The sequence below is a fragment of the Syngnathus acus genome, chromosome 21 (assembly GCF_901709675.1).
Source record: "Syngnathus acus chromosome 21, fSynAcu1.2, whole genome shotgun sequence".
Lineage (NCBI taxonomy): Eukaryota > Metazoa > Chordata > Actinopteri > Syngnathiformes > Syngnathidae > Syngnathus > Syngnathus acus.
Window position 1 is genome coordinate 1,972,667 of NC_051105.1, and position 17,586 is coordinate 1,990,252.

The 17,586-nt window shown below is 48.1% G+C and overlaps 1 protein-coding gene across 1 annotated transcript; it reads left to right on the forward strand.

The window, feature by feature from the left end:
* Positions 1 to 337: 337 nt before the first annotated feature.
* xpo4 (exportin 4) lies at positions 338 to 16,720 on the forward strand. The gene is made up of 24 exons (XM_037239527.1): positions 338 to 416; positions 1,443 to 1,548; positions 1,643 to 1,784; positions 1,854 to 1,992; positions 2,066 to 2,182; positions 2,322 to 2,475; positions 6,501 to 6,613; positions 10,294 to 10,451; positions 11,462 to 11,636; positions 11,725 to 11,901; positions 11,980 to 12,122; positions 12,314 to 12,459; positions 12,585 to 12,762; positions 12,841 to 13,000; positions 13,092 to 13,261; positions 13,332 to 13,506; positions 13,597 to 13,803; positions 13,873 to 13,959; positions 14,035 to 14,215; positions 14,415 to 14,536; positions 14,611 to 14,741; positions 14,872 to 14,989; positions 15,056 to 15,148; positions 15,393 to 16,720. Exons 1-24 carry the CDS (start codon positions 351 to 353, stop codon positions 15,588 to 15,590), a joined length of 3,456 nt encoding a protein of 1,151 aa, XP_037095422.1. The 5' UTR covers positions 338 to 350; the 3' UTR covers positions 15,591 to 16,720.
* Positions 16,721 to 17,586: the final 866 nt, after the last annotated feature.

The window sequence follows — 17,586 nt, forward strand, 5'->3', positions numbered from 1 at the left end:
CAATATTTTATATTAAAATTGGATACTATGTAAAAAACAATCTTCATGGAAACATAATATCTATTAGGGATGATTCATATTCACGTAATAGACGTACAACTAAATGATTATGATTCATACATAACCTAAAAATTATAAAGAAGTGTATACTGTATATTTACTTGACAGTTGTTTGTCAATAAGTGGCGGTTTGGTAGAGAGAATAGTTGCAGTTTTATGAGTTTTTAAAAAGTAATAGTTGTTTCTAAAGGATAGTTTCGGGAATTGTTGTGTTACTGGAAGTTATTTTGAGGTGTATGGTTACCCACAATGCCTCGCGCGGGTGCGTCATCTTCGAGGGCCCGGCATCCATGATGGCGGCGCTCGGTGCGGCAGAAGTCATCACCCAGCTGGAAAGCGCTGCCAAAGTTTTAATGGTAAGACATGACAAGCCTTTCTGGCTGCCGATAAGATGCTACGTTAAGACGAACGCGCTGAGGCGAGGCGAGTGTCTGTAGGGTTCGCCTTTGCCGCTTTTTCATGGCGAGACTTTGGACCTGAGCGGGAACGGCAACGATGCGTGGCCAAGCTGCTTCTTCTCTCTTCCCATCCCGAAAATGTTGGCCTCAATATTCGGCATTTGGCCACCTTTAAACCCTTATGCTACTCTAGAAACTGCCACTTTTTGGTGTGTCTGTACTGTGTAAGTGTCCAAGTTGCCAAAAGCAGCTTGGTCCACTCTCAGACCAAATAATGAAGTCGCCACCCAAGCCGTGTAAAGTCACTTAATTGGTGGGATGCGCGTGTAGCAACCCCCCAGAGTTTTCAGGAGCTCCCCTAGCTTAACCGCTCAGCTTTCCAGTCTTCCATGGAGCATCTTAAAGCTAACCCGAAGCCAGAATCTTCCCCAATTAGTCATCACTATCTAGTAGCTCTCCAACTTAGCATTGTAGAGGCCCCAGAGCCAGTAGTGTAGACCCCGTCCCTAACATAACTGTGTAGCAACACTGAGCTAAATCAGTATGTCACCCCAAACTACCCACGTAGCAATCAATCTTATGAGAATACTTTATTTGTTGGCTTTTATTTGTAACTCTACGAGTTGTTGTTTGAAAATGTCTTAGTTGCATGAGAATTAAGAGATTAAGTTGTACAAATAATGTAAACATTGGTGAATGCAGTCTCATTTCTAAGCAAAAAAAACTTAAATTATTATGAAATCCTAATTTACATATTAAGATTTCTAGTATTATCGTAACTTTGGGCTGGTGTATTTATTAATCATATTTTAGATTTGATAGTTGTAATTTTTGCTGGAATCAAGTCTCAGTGCTTTTCCTCCTCCCCTTTCCCTATTTTTTCCCCATTCCCTCATTATTATAGTTTTATTTTCATGTCGCAATAATCTTATGATTTATTTTCTCGTCATTTAAGACAGTAATCATCTTCCATGTGTTTTTCAGGCACCGCCTTCCATGGTGAGCACAGAGCAGCGGCAGCACGCCGAGCACGTCTTCCTCTCCTTCAGGAAGTCAAAGTCGCCCTTTGCCATTTGTAAACACATCTTAGGTGAGTGCTCGCACATGTTACCATAGTACCATCTCGGGCATTTTTGAGTGTGTGATGAGAAGCAGTCCTAGTGAGTGTGCCGTTTATGTTTCAGAGAGCAGCAAAGTGGATTACGTGCTGTTTCAAGCTGCCACGGCCATCATGGAGGCGGTGGTGAGAGAATGGATCCTCCTGGAGAAGAGCAGCATCGAGTCCCTCCGAGCCTTCCTGCTCACATACGTGCTACACAGACCCAAGTAAGGACACACTGGGAATGAAGTTGCCAAGTGGCGGTGGAACTAAAAGTGTGTGTGTGTCTATTTTAGCTTGCAGAAGTACGTGCGCGAGCAGATTCTGCTGGCCGTGGCCGTCATCGTCAAGCGTGGCACCCTCGACAAGACTGTGAGCTGCAAAAGTATCTTCCTGGAGGTCGGACAGCTCATCGGCAGCGGGAACCCCAGCGTGGTAAAGATGCACAGTGCAGCCAAGTTGGCGGCCAGCAGGTGGCAGCACATTAGCGTGTGCCTGTGCTTTGCAGCAAACGTTGGCGTGCTCCATCCTAACGGCGCTGCTCAGCGAGTTCTCCAGCTCCAGCAAGACCAGCAGCATCGGGCTGAGCATGGAGTTCCATGGAAGCTGCAAGCGCCTCTTTCAGGTGCGTGCATCGCCCTCATTTAAAATTTGAAAAAAATGGCACCGGAAAGAAATGCTTTATAGCAGTCCAATACAGTACAGGTAAGAAATAACAATTTTATTTATTAATATAAACATATATGTATATATATACGTTTTAGGAGGACGGCCTTCGGCAGATCTTTGCCATGACCATGGAGGTCCTGCAGGAGTTCAGCCGGCGCGAGAACCTCAGCGCGCAGATGTCGTGCGTCTTCCAACGCTACCTGGCCTTGGCCAATCAGGTGCTCAGCTGGAACTTCTTGCCGCCCAATCATATCCTTTCCTTCACATCACGCACTTTAAAGGTCATCAGTTAGGCCAGAGTAGTCGATTAAGGCAGTGTTCGGAGGGGACTTGTGTCATGTCCATACTGAGGGGCACAAAGCCATACAGGAAACAAAAATCCCCCCAAAAAAATGTAATTGGTGTGATAATGTAAAAAACACATTACTGGCAAAAATATAATGAAATACATGAATTTATAAAAATATTATTGAATTAAAAATAATTTAATAGATACATTAATTTAAGAAATTACAGCAAAATCAAGTTAGGATAATTAAAGCTGTTTTTCCACCAAAACCTATGCTGCAAAAAAAATTAAAATGAATCATTTAATAATGATTGATGGTTTGGATTTAATTGAATTAAAATGTTAACATTTTTATTATTTATACCAAACTATGAACAGAAAATATGCATTTTTTTTATATAAATAACAAAAATAACTTACCAATATTATTTTTAAAGAATGATCTAAAAAAATAAGAACAATTAAGTACACATTCATTGTCTATTTAAGAAAAAGAAAAACTATATTTTCCAAACCATCTACTCAAGAAGGGAAAACTGCTTACATTCTATTTCTCTATGTGCGCTGGCCAGCAATGAACGCATGCGGGTGACTTTGCGGTGCATCTCCAGCATGCACATGTGTTGTCTGTGCAGCTGGCCTCATGTTGAGAGCACAAATCCTAATTCCTAACCAGCCTGGCATCTGAGGGGATCTGGATCACTTTCAAAGAAGTGTCCACTCGTGTGCGTGTGTGTGTGTGTTTGTGTGCGCACATCATTCCTTAGACCCTGCCCCCCTTTTTCCAGACTCCCCTCGGTATGCGCGGCGCGCATTTGTGTGTGTCTTCTTAAAGACAAACTTTGAAAGTCATCCGCATGTGTGTTTGCATCCGCAGTTATGTTTTTTTAGGCAACAGTTGAAAGAGATTATGGTTACTCAATAATCCACAAAGTGAAAAAAAAAAAAAACGCCACCACCTCGTATGGGTGCCCAATCTTAGTCACTGCACTTTATTGCAGCATGCTCACTTAAGTACGCGCATTAGGGTTCTTCAAGCGGGCGGCATGTCCGTCCACGCTCTCTGAAGCGGCATCACTCAGGCTCGAGGGGGGTGTCGCGTGTCCTCTCGAGCGTCTGCGCCACACCGTGTCACTCGCCAGTAAGCGGGCTTCTAATAAGGCGGCGGTCAGATGGTAGACCGATGGAGCCGTCGCGCCGTCCCTCCGCCGCGCGGTCTCCATGTTTGCTCTCGGTCGGCCTACCATCTGCTTTGTAGCAGACAGGAATGCGCGCTTGTTTGGGTCTGAAAGCGTGACGCTCCCACTTTAGAACTCGTCGACTTACCAGGTAGTGAAGCCCCTTGAGTGTTGAGCTGGGACCCCCCACACCCACCAATCGGGCCTCACAAGGAGCAACTCTTACCCTTGGGGGTTTGAGGGGTCATCAGTGGAGAAGCTTCATCTCCTTTAGCCCAAACAAAGGCAATACAACTTAAAATTCCAAATGAAACTCTAATGAAATAACAAAAGAAGAGTTTTGCCTCATTTTTGCGGCCATTCAATAGACGCTAATAAATGCCATCTTCTACAATCGAGATAAACAGAACAAACAAACTCGAATCCGCCGTCACCATTTTGTTCCCCCACATCCGAAATTGTCGAGCGCTCGTTAATACGGTAATTCTATCGCTCCTGTCAAGACATTGTCCTTCGTCCCCCGCTGACAGCTGTATGATTGGAGACAAAGCTTTAGGGCAGCCAACGACAACGGGAGACGGGTGCCGGACTGTTATTCCACATGGCGGGATTTAGGGAGGGATGCGTCCCTTAAACCCCAACACGCGCCTTAGCATAGCGCCGCGAGGCGGCCGCCAGGATCAAGCGTAATGAATAGAGGATACAGTAGAAGCTTGCTAATCCGTTAGCTGCACACGCGCGCACAGCAGCAAGGCCGCCTGGAGATTAGCCGGCTAATCTGTTTGTTGGCTATTTGCAGAGGCAATGAGGACACAATGAAGAAGTCCAGCTGCTCTGTGTTTAGCTCCTTTTCATATTCAACGCGGATAGAGTGTCTCAGAGCCGTTAGCGCCTTGCTAAATGTTAGCTCTTGTTTGTTTGGGCCTCTCTCGGTCACCGTGGTTACACGACTACGAGCTTGGAAAACTGCCTCGAAAGAAAGCTTTTTGTATGAACGCAATCGCTCCTTTTGGCACTTTTTCATGATAACCGCCACCTTGCGCAGTAGAAATAAACACAATGACTGGAGAAGAAAAAAACTTGGAGATAAATAGTTCACATGCACACACCCGTTGTGCGATAATTCAATCGCTGCTTTCACAAATTGCCCCAACTTTGCATCGGGAATTGAAACGATGACTATAAATAATCCCACACTGACACACACACACACACACACACGTGTAGAATCGTGTGTACCTGAGCTGAAAAGTTCACTGTACTGTTAATGCAGTTGTGTTTATGTGCGAAGGCGCTCGTAACATGTTAACGGCGTGTGTGTCTTTAGCCCTCTTCACTCGTTGACCCGCATTTAGTTGTGTGCGTACGTGTGTAGAAAGCGAGGCGGCACCGCAGCTATTAGGAGCCAGCGGGCTTGAAACGGCAGCAGGTGATGCCTTTTAAAAAGCCAGCAAAGCGCCGCCACATGTCCTCGTCACTCCTCTCACGCACACATTCGTCATCTGGCAAACATGCGCGTGACACACGTCGGCACGTACGCACGCACACACGGTCCGTTTTGTGTGTTGTTTGTCAAGAAGGGGGAAGTATGCGGTTGTTTTGTTTAAAGTGATGCTTATCCTTCCAGCACACACACACACAAGCGCAAGGAATGTGTTTGTATCGCCACACATAGTACATGGGTTATTTTTAAAAATAGTATTTTTTTCCCCCCAACTGTGGAATTTCCCCCAAAAATGTAAGAACCACATGAAAACAAATTTGCAGCGGGTCAAGTGTATATCAAAGCGACAGGTGATGTCAGGCCCGTTAAGTCTCCCGCCAAAGCCGCTAAATTGCGGAGCCCACTTTATTTAACACGTGGCTCCGACTGCATAATGTGCACTTATCGTTCCCGAGCTCTCCCGAGGCCGCGTCGGACCCCTGTTGCCACCGCGCTAGCTCCCCGGGGATAGGACCGGAGCGAATAGCATTCTTGCGTCTTCTCCTGGACGGCGCTTCTTTCCATCACCCTCATTCCGTCCCTCCTTGCCAAAGTTCACTGCGAGGTCCTCCGCCTCCACCGTGGCTATTTTTACCGCCGCGCTCTGCGTTTGACAGGTGCCAACTCGTAGGCCCAAAATGCATTGCGGCGTGCGGTGCGGCGCGGGGCGTGGGCGGCGGCGGCTGGAATGCGCCGGCGACCCGGCCGCCCTCTGCCGCCCGCCGCTCGGCTTTGATGACACATTCCTCCGTTAGCTAGTTTGTCAAACGATGCGCGCGGAATCTCAGCATAGACGAGCGCTGACAAAATGGCTTGGGAGCCCTCCTGGCACTTTGAGTGACAGGAGATTGACACTTTATTTTTATTTGGAGCAACTGTGACTTTCATCTCCACTTCAAAAATCCTCAAAATATTTCCATTTTTTTGGTATCATTTTGAAAGTATTCTCTTTATATATTTAAGAAAAATCAACAAAAGGGTTGCCATCGTGGTCCTGTTTATTTAATACATCTTCTAAAATCTGCTCTGTACGTTTGAATGTTGACTTGTGTGAAGGCAGCTTAAGAAGCTCGAGCTTGCAGCAAAAGAAAGAAGTGGACACAGACACGATAGCGTGTTAAGACGCACGCTGTGTGCGAGCCGATTGGCTGAGGAATGAGGTGGGGGCGTGTCCCGGTGTTGAATGCGTCTGAAGGCTGAGCCTTTCTGCACATTTGCGCCGGGCTCGTCTCCCGACGAGGCAGAGGAGGGGTGGGGTGAACTTGAAAGCGGAAGCGTCCACGCCACACTATGCTGCTGTTGGCCTTAACGGGCAGCGGGTCACTGGGGCGCCACTACATCGCCATGTTCGAGGCGGCGCAGAACGTCATGCTCAAGCCCACCGAGACCTGGAGGGAGGCGCTGCTGGACACCAGAGTCATGGACCTCTTCTTCACGGTGAGTATATCAGTTCCTCTTATTCATCCCAACCACTAAAACTTTGGCACGCACACACGTCCTCATGCACATGAATGACAAGTTTTTGCAAAGGTTTTGACCCAGGTTTGAAATTTTGGTGCCAGCTGTCACTGTATGTATAATTGGAGAAGCTTTTGGATGCTTTTCTAGTACCATCATCAAAAGCTACCCCATCTTGTTTGCTGCATAAACAGGGTGAAATCCAAAAGTGGGTTGTTGCCCCATAGTGGTATTAAGCTTTTTTTTATAAAAAAAATCACGGGGGCACCCGCATCCATTCAGACCCAACTTGTTTCCTACCTAAATGGAAACTGAAGCAGTGGGGTTGATTTGATTATTAGTTTGGGTGGATTGATTCTGACCAGTTTGCTGCCTAAACGGGCTGTGGCACCTTGTTTGCTTTTTGGGACCTACATCATTACTCGCTGCTTTCTGTTTCCTTGGATACCGTGCCTTCACTCAATTTATGTTTTTTAAGACGGCATCTATGCGTGGCCAGACCCGAAAATGAGCCAGCTAACAAGCTATGCTGCTAATCAACCCAAAATATTGAATGTCCAGAATGCTTGCAACCTGTGTCAGGTTTCCGCCTCGTCTGCGGCTCTGGTATTTCTAGTAGCTCCAATGTTTGTTGTTGTAGATGCCCTCAGCTGTCCAACTGTGTGTGTTTGGTTTGGGGGGGAGGGGTGTGTGGGGGGGGGGGGGGTCATGTCGGCCCCTGGGAGACTGTCAACTTTGGCGTGTGCAGCGTCTCCATGTTGTGCCTTTCTTTAATTTAATGGACTCTGCTGTTGTCTCTTGCATACATACAGGCAGCAGGTGTGTGTTTGTGTGTGTGTGTGTGTGTGTGTGTGTGTGTGTGTGTGTGTGTGTGTGTGGGGGGGGGGGGGGGTGAAACACACTAGACATGCCACTGGGATGTCTGAGGCTTCCCCACAACCCTACTCCGCAGTCTCCATATTCTTGCAGCGCTCGGTTATAAATGTGGCAGTGCTCGCAGGAAATCAAATGAATTTTCCCGGCTTGAGGGTCTTAGGAGGGGGCCGATGAGGAGTTTGGCCAGAAGAAAATCCTTAAACCGCACCGGAGAATGCGGTGTAATTTCCCAGAATACATTCTGAGCCCCTCTTTGACTTATTAAAAACCATGTGACTTGGGGCAGTGTTTGCGTTTCTTGAGGTTACGTAGTTTCACTCCAGAAAACGGAAGGATGGATGTCTGTGTGCACAGTTGACAATCAATTATCAATTTATCGTTACGGTTGACGTCTCCCATGGCAGAACACGCAAAAGATAGCGTATGTCGCCAGTATTCAATCTTGATTCATTTCCAAGATTGTCACATGTCTCAAATTTGGATGCAATCTTTGAAGTTTCATTTAAAAAGATTCCCGGGTATTGGACCAAACGGCTCCAAAAATGCTTGGCGTCTTGAATTTTTTTGTGGGTCTACTCCTGATAAATATAAACACCAAATTCCCTTTTGTTTACTGAAACCAGGCTGTTTTTTCCAAAGAGTCACTTGTGCGCATGTCGAACAAATTTCACGTTGCCAAGTGAAACTGGCCGCGGGGCCTGCTGAGTGAGATTGCCCGGAAGATCAATTAATCAGGCCTCTTCCCTAATGCAGACCCCCCCCCCCCCCCCCCAGTACATTTCAGAAATGCCCCTCTTTGGCGTAGCAACACATCTTCCAAGGTCAAACAAGAGTGTGTCACTCAGCATGTGTTGCGATGGAAAGACAATAGGCGATGTGTTGATGCCAGACAAACGATGGGAAAGATGAGCCTCAGGGGGGAACGCACACCAGCCAGGCTTTGTCTCCTTCTATAAATAGCATCCTCATCTCCACTCTCTCCTCCTTTACTACCAGCCTCCCTTTTGTTATCCCCCGTCGTAAAAGCCGCCCTCTTCTTTTGTGCTATCAAATGTTGTTTATATTAAACACTCGCCACCCCAAAATGGAATCTTTTTTTAATCATTCTTCCTCGAGGCCAGTCCTACTTAGCAACATGAAAATTGGTCGTAGTGTTTATTACGGGTGGACCCGTGGAAAAGTCTTAAGAAGACATGCCCACAAATGATCAGTGAGGCTGCCATTTTGTTTCGAATTGCATTTTACAACTTTGATCTTTGGACATTTTTGTCTACGGAGATCACTAAGTTGGCTTTTCACACTTGGCCTCGTATGACTGCTAATCACGGTGAAACATTTTTACATTGAGGCCTGTGTAGTAAATAAATCATCGCCTCAAGATCAAGAGGGAATTTCCTACAGTCAGCGAACGCAGCATTAGCACAGAATTAGTTACCTTGACAATGACACAAACAACCCTTCCGGGGCTTTGCTGTTCATTGATTAATTAGTGTGCATTAATACCATTGTGAGGTATCTCGGGCTCTCTCTCACCCCTTCTCTCCCTCACACACACACGCGTGCGCACACACACGTATACACGCTAACAATAGTCAGACATGAGCGGTATGGCACACATCATTTGCTAGCGCAGCTGCCTTGTACCCTCCCTCCCTCCCTCCCTCCCTCCTGCCTCCTTCCCTCCCTCCTGCCTCTCTCCAGCCGATGACTTCACATCGTGGAAGCAGCAGCAGCAGCAGCAGCAGCGGCGGGAGTGTAGCGGCGCCACAGCTGCTACGCCGCGTTAGCATCTTAGCCGTAAAGGGAAGACGGGAGGGAAGTTGGAGCCATGCGCCGGCAGAATGAACATTAAGGCTGGGGAGGCGGCGGAGGTCCAGATGTGCGTTGCGTGGTGTCAATGGAAACACATGTTGCCGAGGTGGTCATGACCGAGAGCTCATCGGGATGTTTTTCCACTCTTGAGTTTGATTGAGGCTTTAAAGACCTGCCCGTGCTTGTGTCTGGTTGAGGGAGAGGAAGAGAGACAGAGCAGTTAAGCACCTCATGTCATCTAAGGGTAGGCAGGAAGTTTTACACTTGTGCTTGAGCATGCGCTTGCACGGAAAACTCACATTTTGACCACTCGTAACCCTTAAAGCGACATTCACCTCTTTGCATTTCAATCCATGCTGCCTGTTTTGAATGAATACAAATTGCATTTGCCAGATTCATTTTCTTCTAAGAATTGTCGCCCATTTGTCGAATTAGACTGAAATGGCAATGTCGCAAAGCGAGCGAAACCAATTGAAAATGCAGTGTAAAGCATGCCGCAACTACTGAAATGATGAACACACGTTGCTATTGTTGTCGGGTGTTCATGTCAAAAGTACAAAATAGCAATCGTGCACAAAAAAATGAAATTTATTCTTCGTGGTAAAAAGATAAATCACTACAAATATGATTTTTCTCATTTAAAGCATGCTGCACTATGTGTCATGGCTGAAATGATGGGCATGTTGCTACTGTTATTAGATAATGGATGTGTGTTCCATCTCCAATCTTGTGTGTGTGTGTTCGTGTGTTATTCACTTACAGTCATCTGAGGATGAGGCAGGAAATTTGTTTCCCATTTGTGCTTGAGAGTTCTACATTTGAAATCGAATGCTTGTAGACTAGTAACCCTCGGACTGGAAACCCACTCACTTTGGACAGCGATCAAAACCTTCACATTTTTCAACCTATGTTGCCATATTTGATTTAAAAAATGTGAGCCTTATCCTTGGTGAAATCCTATTTTTTTCCAGGTCCACAGGAAGATCCGCGAGGACTCGGACATGGCCCAGGACTCCCTGCAGTGTCTGGCCCAGCTGGCCTCCATGCACGGACCCGTCTTCCGGGACGAGAGCGCCCAGATCTCCTACCTGGCCCACCTGGTGGAGGGCCTGCTCAGCATGATCAACGGGTCAGTGCATGTCAAACTAGAAATCATCTGGAGTGTTGGGTCGTATTGAAAGGATGCAGCTTTTTAAAAAAAATAAATAAAAATTGCTCTGTCGCGTGGCCGTCTGTAATCACCTATTCTTGGAGCTTTTTTTTTTTCTTCCTTTCCAATTGCCTCATTGGAAAACCACGCGTAGCGTAGCTGGACGGCCAATGGGCGCTGAATGAGCATTTTTGCTCACACTTTGGCCTGTATGTGTTTTCCACACTACGTGTGACCCGGAATGTCGCTTTTAATGGAGCAGGGAAATCGAAATTGTTGGAAGCTACTTTTTGAGTTTATTGCGCTTCACAGAATTTGTCGTGTTTCACACGGCTGCTGTTTTTTATGAAGTACAAAAAAAGAAGAGGACCCATGAAAAGTAGCGTCTTGATTTAGCTCGTCGCATTTTTTGTATTTTTGCGCTTTTATTTTTAATATACTTTAGCTCAGATTTTTCAAACAAATTGTGCTTTCCACTACGCATGCTGAGGCCAAACCGAGGTCAGCTTTCCACGTGAGCCCCAAATGTCCACGCAAACTGCTCCTCAGACTCGAGCGCGGGGATGACGCGACCTGCGGCAATTTTCCACAGCTGCGCGGCGGTCCCAGTTTCACGCAGTTTCCCCTCGCGGCGACGCTTCAAATCGAGGGATCGCACGCCAATCCACAACATTGTGTTGACTCACAGCGTATTTATAGTTTTAATCGGCCATTTTAAGGCGGCCTGGCGTATTTCCATGTTGCCTTTTAGGCAAGGTGACGAGGACAAAGCTTAGTATTGTGTAGCGGCGGGTGGCTAAAAACAGCACTTCGAAGTGCTAAGTGCTTTTTTTTTTTACACGGACCATTAAGATTGATTAACGGTCAGCGTAAAAAAGGGAAGTTAGCTGCCACAGAAATATCAAGATATGTTGACATAATTGCATCAGGAAAATGGCTTTAGGAAACAATGCAATGAATGAATAAACGATTTTTGTGTTTTCTTCCAGCATCGAAATCGAGGACTCTGAGGCGGTGGGCATCTCCAACATCATTTTCAACCTGATCACCATGTTCCCCAGGAGCGTGTTGACGGCGCTGCCCAGCGACCTCTTCACATCCTTCATCAACTGCCTCACGCTGCTCACCTGCTCCTTCGGGCGCAGCGCCGCCCTGGAGGAAGTGGTGAGTCGCTGCTGCCCGTTTCCCTCAACAATGTCTGTCATGAGTAGACCTAAGAAGACATTCAAGACCAGCATTTGTGTCCTTCTAGCTGGACAAGGACGACATGGTGTACATGGAGGCCTATGACAGATTGCTGGAGTCGTGGCTGACGCTAGTGCAGGACGAGGAGCATTTCCCTCGCGGCTGCTTCATCCAGCCCGCCGTGCAGGTCTTCAACGCCTACATCCAGTGTCACCTGGCCGCGCCCGACGGCACCCGCAACCTGGTCAGATTCGGAATGGCTTGAATAGCTAGATGAACTCCCGTTCTGACTGCCCCCCCCCCCCCCCCTTTGCCTTCTCAGTCGGTGAACGGCGTGTCGTCCCACGAGGAGGAGGAGATCAACGAGCTCCAAGAAGACGACAGAGAGCTGTTCTCGGATCAGCTGTCCAGCATTGGCACGCTGGGCCGAGTGGCTTCGGACCACTGCATCCCCCTCCTCACCAGGTAAACACACTCGAGCTTTGGGACAGTAGAGAAATGACATACCGAGATGTTATGAAATATACTCAAAGCGATTTTTTTATGGGACGCACCAATGAGCGGCAAGTCTACAAGATCCAATTTTTTTTTAATGCTGCTTGCCTGAAAACACACCTCCGGTTTGAGTGTGATGTTTGTTGCGTTGTTGCCGGCAGCCTCCTGGAGGACCGCGTGACTCGGCTCCACGGTCAGCTCCAAAGGACTCAGCAGCACTTGATGTCCTCATCGGACCTGACGTCAGTGGACCGCAAAGTACTGGACGACCTCTACGAGGACATCCACTGGCTCATCCTGGTCTCAGGTCAGCGAAAACCTTGACACAAGCTTAGGTTGCGCTGCAGAAATAAACGCACATCCTAACGATAGCTTAGCTTTGAATGCTACAGCGCTGTCCTTGTTTTTGAATGCCTTGTGTGCGGCGTCCAGGCTACCTCCTGGCGGACGACCCCCAGGGCGAGACACCGCTGATCCCCTCCGAGGTAATGGAGTTCTCGGTCAAGCGCTCGACAGAAGTGGACATGAACACCACGCTGCAGATCCTGGGCTCGCCGGGAGAAAGAGCCTCGTCCATCCCAGGCTTCGATCGCACCGACCCGGTCATCAGGTACTCCCGCCGGGGTCTTCTCTTATCTTCTTTACCCGTACGTACGGTAGACTTTACAAATGTTTTTGCGCTTGTGAGGCTGCTGTCGGCCGTGCTCAGGACGTCCGAGGTGGAATCCAGGGCCTGCAGAGCCAGTTTGACGCAGCTGTTGAGTCCTCAGATGGGCAAAGACATCGTTTGGTTCCTGAGGCGCTGGGCCAAGACCTACCTGCTCGTGGACGAGAAGCTCTACCAACAGGTGATGCACCTGTGTGTAATTGTTGCCTGTACTCATGAAATTATTTTGCACTGGACTAACTTTGTTTTGTCCCTCCACCTGTTCCCCTCAGGTCAGCGTCTCCTTCAGCACGGCCTTCGGCTCGGACACGGAGGGCGCTCAGTGGATCGTGGGCTACCTGCTGGAGAAAGTCATCACCAACCTGTCGGTGTGGAGCTCAGAGGCCGAGCTGGCCAACGACACGGTGGAACTGTTGGTGACGCTGGTGGAGCGGCGGGAGAGGTGAGGCCCGCTCAGGCCCGGCCAGCTCTGAAGACGGTGTCGTAACGACTCCCTCGTCCCGTCGGAGCAGGGCCAACATGGTGGTGCAGTGCGAGAGCTGGTGGAACCTGGCCAAGCAGTTCGCCGGCCGCAGCCCGCCGCTGCACTTGCTGTCCAGCTCGGTGCAGAGAAGCCTCATGAAGGCTCTGGTGCTGGGGGGCTTCGCCCAAATGGACTCGGACACCAAGCAGCAGTACTGGGCAGAGGTAATGCGCCTGCAACATATCTTTTTATAAATGGATTTCTAGATTTATAAAAATGATTTTCTCATTGCCTCTGCTTGGGCTTGCTTTCAGGTGCTGCACCCGCTACAGCAGCGCTTCCTCAACCTCATCAACCAGGAGAACTTTGCCCAGATCAGTCAGGAGGCGGCGGTCAAGCAGGAGATTGTGGCCACGCTGGAGGCCCTGTGCGGCATCGCAGAGGCCACGCAGATCGACAACGTGGCCTCGCTCTTCTCCTTCCTCATGGACTTTCTGTCCAGCTGCATCGGACTCATGGAGGTCAGGACGGTGACACGCAAAAGGCGGATGTTTGGTCTGTGTCATTTATCACACGCGTGTTGGTCTCAGGTGTACAGCAACACGCCGGAGACCATCAACCTGATCATTGAGGTCTTTGTGGAGGTGGCTCACAAGCAGATCTGCTACCTGGGCGAGGTTGCTAACCGCCGCCCTTGCACAACAGAAATGTAGAAAGAAGTAAGCCAGAATGGCGTGCGTGCGTGCGTGCAGAATAAGTCGATGAAGCTGTACGAGGCGTGCCTGACGCTGCTGCAAGTTTACTCCAAGAACAACCAGAGCAGGAAGCGAAGCGACTCGGCCGCCGAGGAGGACCAGTACCAAGACCTGCTTCTCATCATGGAGCTGCTTACCAACCTGCTGTCCAAAGAGTTCATCGACTTCAGTGACACGGGTGCGGTGCACATTCTTGGCTTTTGTAACCATATGCTGAACCAAACAGGAAGTGTGCCATTTTTTATTCATTTTGAAATTTTTCTGCAATATTTTCTTTTTTTTTTTTTTTAAAAAGATGCGCTGTTTCCAAAGAAAAATGTTTTTTGAGGGTCAAACGTTGAAATTGGTTGCATTTCTACCCTGCCTCTATCTTGCAGACGAGGTGTTCCGTAGCCAAGACCAGGGCACGCCGGCATCCAGTCGTCCGGTGTCTGCCGCAGACGTGGTTCTGTACGGTGTCAACATCGTTCTCCCTCTCATGTCACAAGACCTTCTCAAGGTTAGATCCGATTTTTACGGGAGGTGCCGTGGAAAGAAAACTGACCGACGTCTTTGCTTGATGGTGTTCCGCAGTTTCCTTCTTTGTGCAACCAGTATTACAAGCTCATCACCTTCATCTGCGAGATCTTCCCAGAGAAGATCCCGCAGCTACCCGAGGAGCTCTTCAAGAGCCTCATGTTCTCGCTGGAGCTCGGGATGACCTCGTATCCTCCTCGTGCGAGGACAAAGTGACCCATGATGTGGATTTGTGTCAAGACAGTTGGTCAAAGTAGCAATGTTTGTGCGCTGTGCTGTTTATTTCTCCAAGCGTACAGCCTTAACACAAGTGTTCAGTATGGGTTCCGAGATCAGTCAGCTGTGTTTGGAAGCTTTGTCGCCATTGGCCGAGCAGTGCGCCAAAAACCAGGAGAAGGACACGCCGCTTTTCATGGCCACTCGACACTTCCTCAAGGCACGCACACAGACACACACGCACCATGTTCATTTGCAGTTTGTTAACGTTCGGTCTATGTTGCAGCTGGTCTTTGACATGTTGGTGCTGCAGAAACACAACACAGAGATGACGGTGGCGGCCGGAGAAGCGCTTTACACGCTAGTCTGTCTGCACCAGGTCAGATGACACGGATTCAAAGTCGACTTGAGATGAATAAAGATGCCCAGTTATCGTAATAGCGCGATACGAACCTTATGTTGTATCTATTGTATTATCAAACCTTTTGCTCAAGAAGATTTGGGTTACTGATGATAATATGATGATAATAGTATTGTGATACAATCAAATCACATTGGTCAACAAATGATGTTGTGTCGTACATTGGCATGTAACAAGAGCTTGTTGTGATGTCACGCTCCAGGCAGAGTACTCCGATTTGGTGGAGTCGCTGCTGTCATCACAGCGCGACGCAGTCATCTACGGCCGCCTGGTGGCCGCTTTCAACACGCTGACGGCCAGCAGCACGCCGCCGGCCATGGAGCGCAAACAGAAGATGGCCTTCCTCAAAAGCCTCGACGACTTTGTGGCCAACGTGGGCGGCCTGCTATGCGTCAAGTAGCCGCCATGGCTGAATGCGTGCACGCCATGCTGATTCACGCCGGCCGGGCCACGCCCGCAATGAACTATGGGTACGTGGGAAGGACGCTCACCACAGCGACCCGCTGGACTGCAGTGCAGACAGACAGGCAGACTGGCAAGCCACACAAAAGCTAGGGAAAGCGCCTGGTGACACACACGCACCCATACCGATACAATGTTATTGGAAGGTGACAAAGATTTTTAATATGATTTTTCCCCCCAGGGTGAAGTTTTTGAACTTGTTGAAGGACCATTATGTTGAGAGAATGAATGGTCATATGCACTCAGGCAAGGCATGTACATGAACCCCCTCATATACACACGCACACAAATATATGTGCAGAGATGGCTAATTGACAAAGGCAAAATGCTGAGGAAAACAATGAAGACTATAAGTGTAGGTCCGCAAAATGGGCGTCTGTCACTGACGGACTGATAAATCCTTCCGTCACTGAAGGAATGGCCACCAGTTTCATTGACAATGACGGACCAGCAAAATTTTGCCAATTGGCCACCTTTGCTAATTTGAAACCCTAATCCTAATTTAAAACCTTAACTCTTGTTTAACACTGACAAACACAACACAAGAACTTGAATACGCTGTCTAGTTTGCTTTTTTACCTCAAAGCTCATTATTTGCTAATTGCGTTAATACAGGATTCTACCGCATACGCTATTATAGTCTCTTTGGTGAATACCGCCACCTACTGTACAAAAGTAGTCAATGCAGTCTGCCTTCAAGTTTTACCAAGAGAGAGAGGTTGTGCGTGGTTCTGTCAGTCCTCAGTACTGTCTGTGTGAGTGAGTGAGTGAGTGAGTGAGTGAGTGAGTGAGTGAGTGAGTGAGTGAGTGAGTGAGTGAGCGCGCGCGCGTGCGTGCGACCATGCGCATGCGGCGTCTGCCTGCAAGCCTTTTACATTTGTTGTTCTGTTTGAGGAACATCATGACACACCGAAGCTGAAATGTTTTTATACCCCAGCAGGTGCAGCAGTGAACCTTTGTGCTTAAATTCAAATAAAGAATAAGGAACAGCTTTGCTAAGAGACGCTTGCCCCCCTCACTGTGTGTTGACCACATTTGAAAGTTTACATAAAAGTATTGTAATAATAATCGTCTGGTCTTTTCATTCGTGTATACCTTTCACAAAACTATAAATTCCAGGCCAAATATGGGATTCAGTCCGTATTTGTGTACCTAATGGAGTGTCCATAAGTGACGTCACAAAGAAACCAGCCAATCAGGAAGTGGGGTTGAGAGCGGGTGTGGCAGTTTTCCCCTTCAAATTAAGCTTTGACCATGATTTTTTCCTAATAAAGTGGCCTATTATTAGGTACACCTGAAAATGGCGGCGTACCTAATGGAGTGTCCAAGTGACGTCACAAATCAAACAGCCAATCAGGAGGTGGGGGTGAGGGCGGGTGTGGCACTTTTCACTTTCAGTTAAGCTTTGACCATGATATTTCCCTAATAAAGTGTCCGTGTGATTCCCTCGTTAAGTGCACCTGCGTGAAAAGTTTTAGCTCCTGCAGAACGTGAAAGGAGCTAAAACTTTTCACGCAGGTGCGCTTAACGAGGGTCACATGGAAAACATTGGAACGCGGCCCCGAGGACTGGAGCTTGACACTTGTGACCTTTGACCATGAAATTTCCCTAATAAAGTGGCCTGTTATTAGGTACACTTGAAAATGGTGGTGTACCTAATGGAGTGTCCAAGTGACGTCACAAATCAAACAGCCAATCAGGAGGTGGGGGTGAGGGCGGGTGTGGCACTTTTCACTTTCAGTTAAGCTTTGACCATGATATTTCCCTAATAAAGTGTCCGTGTGATTCCCTCGTTAAGTGCACCTGCGTGAAAAGTTTTAGCTCCTGCAGAACGTGAAAGGCGCTAAAACTTTTCACGCAGGTGCGCTTAACGAGGGTCACTTGGAAAACATGTTGGAACGCGGCCCCGAGGACTGGCGCTTGACACTTGTGAC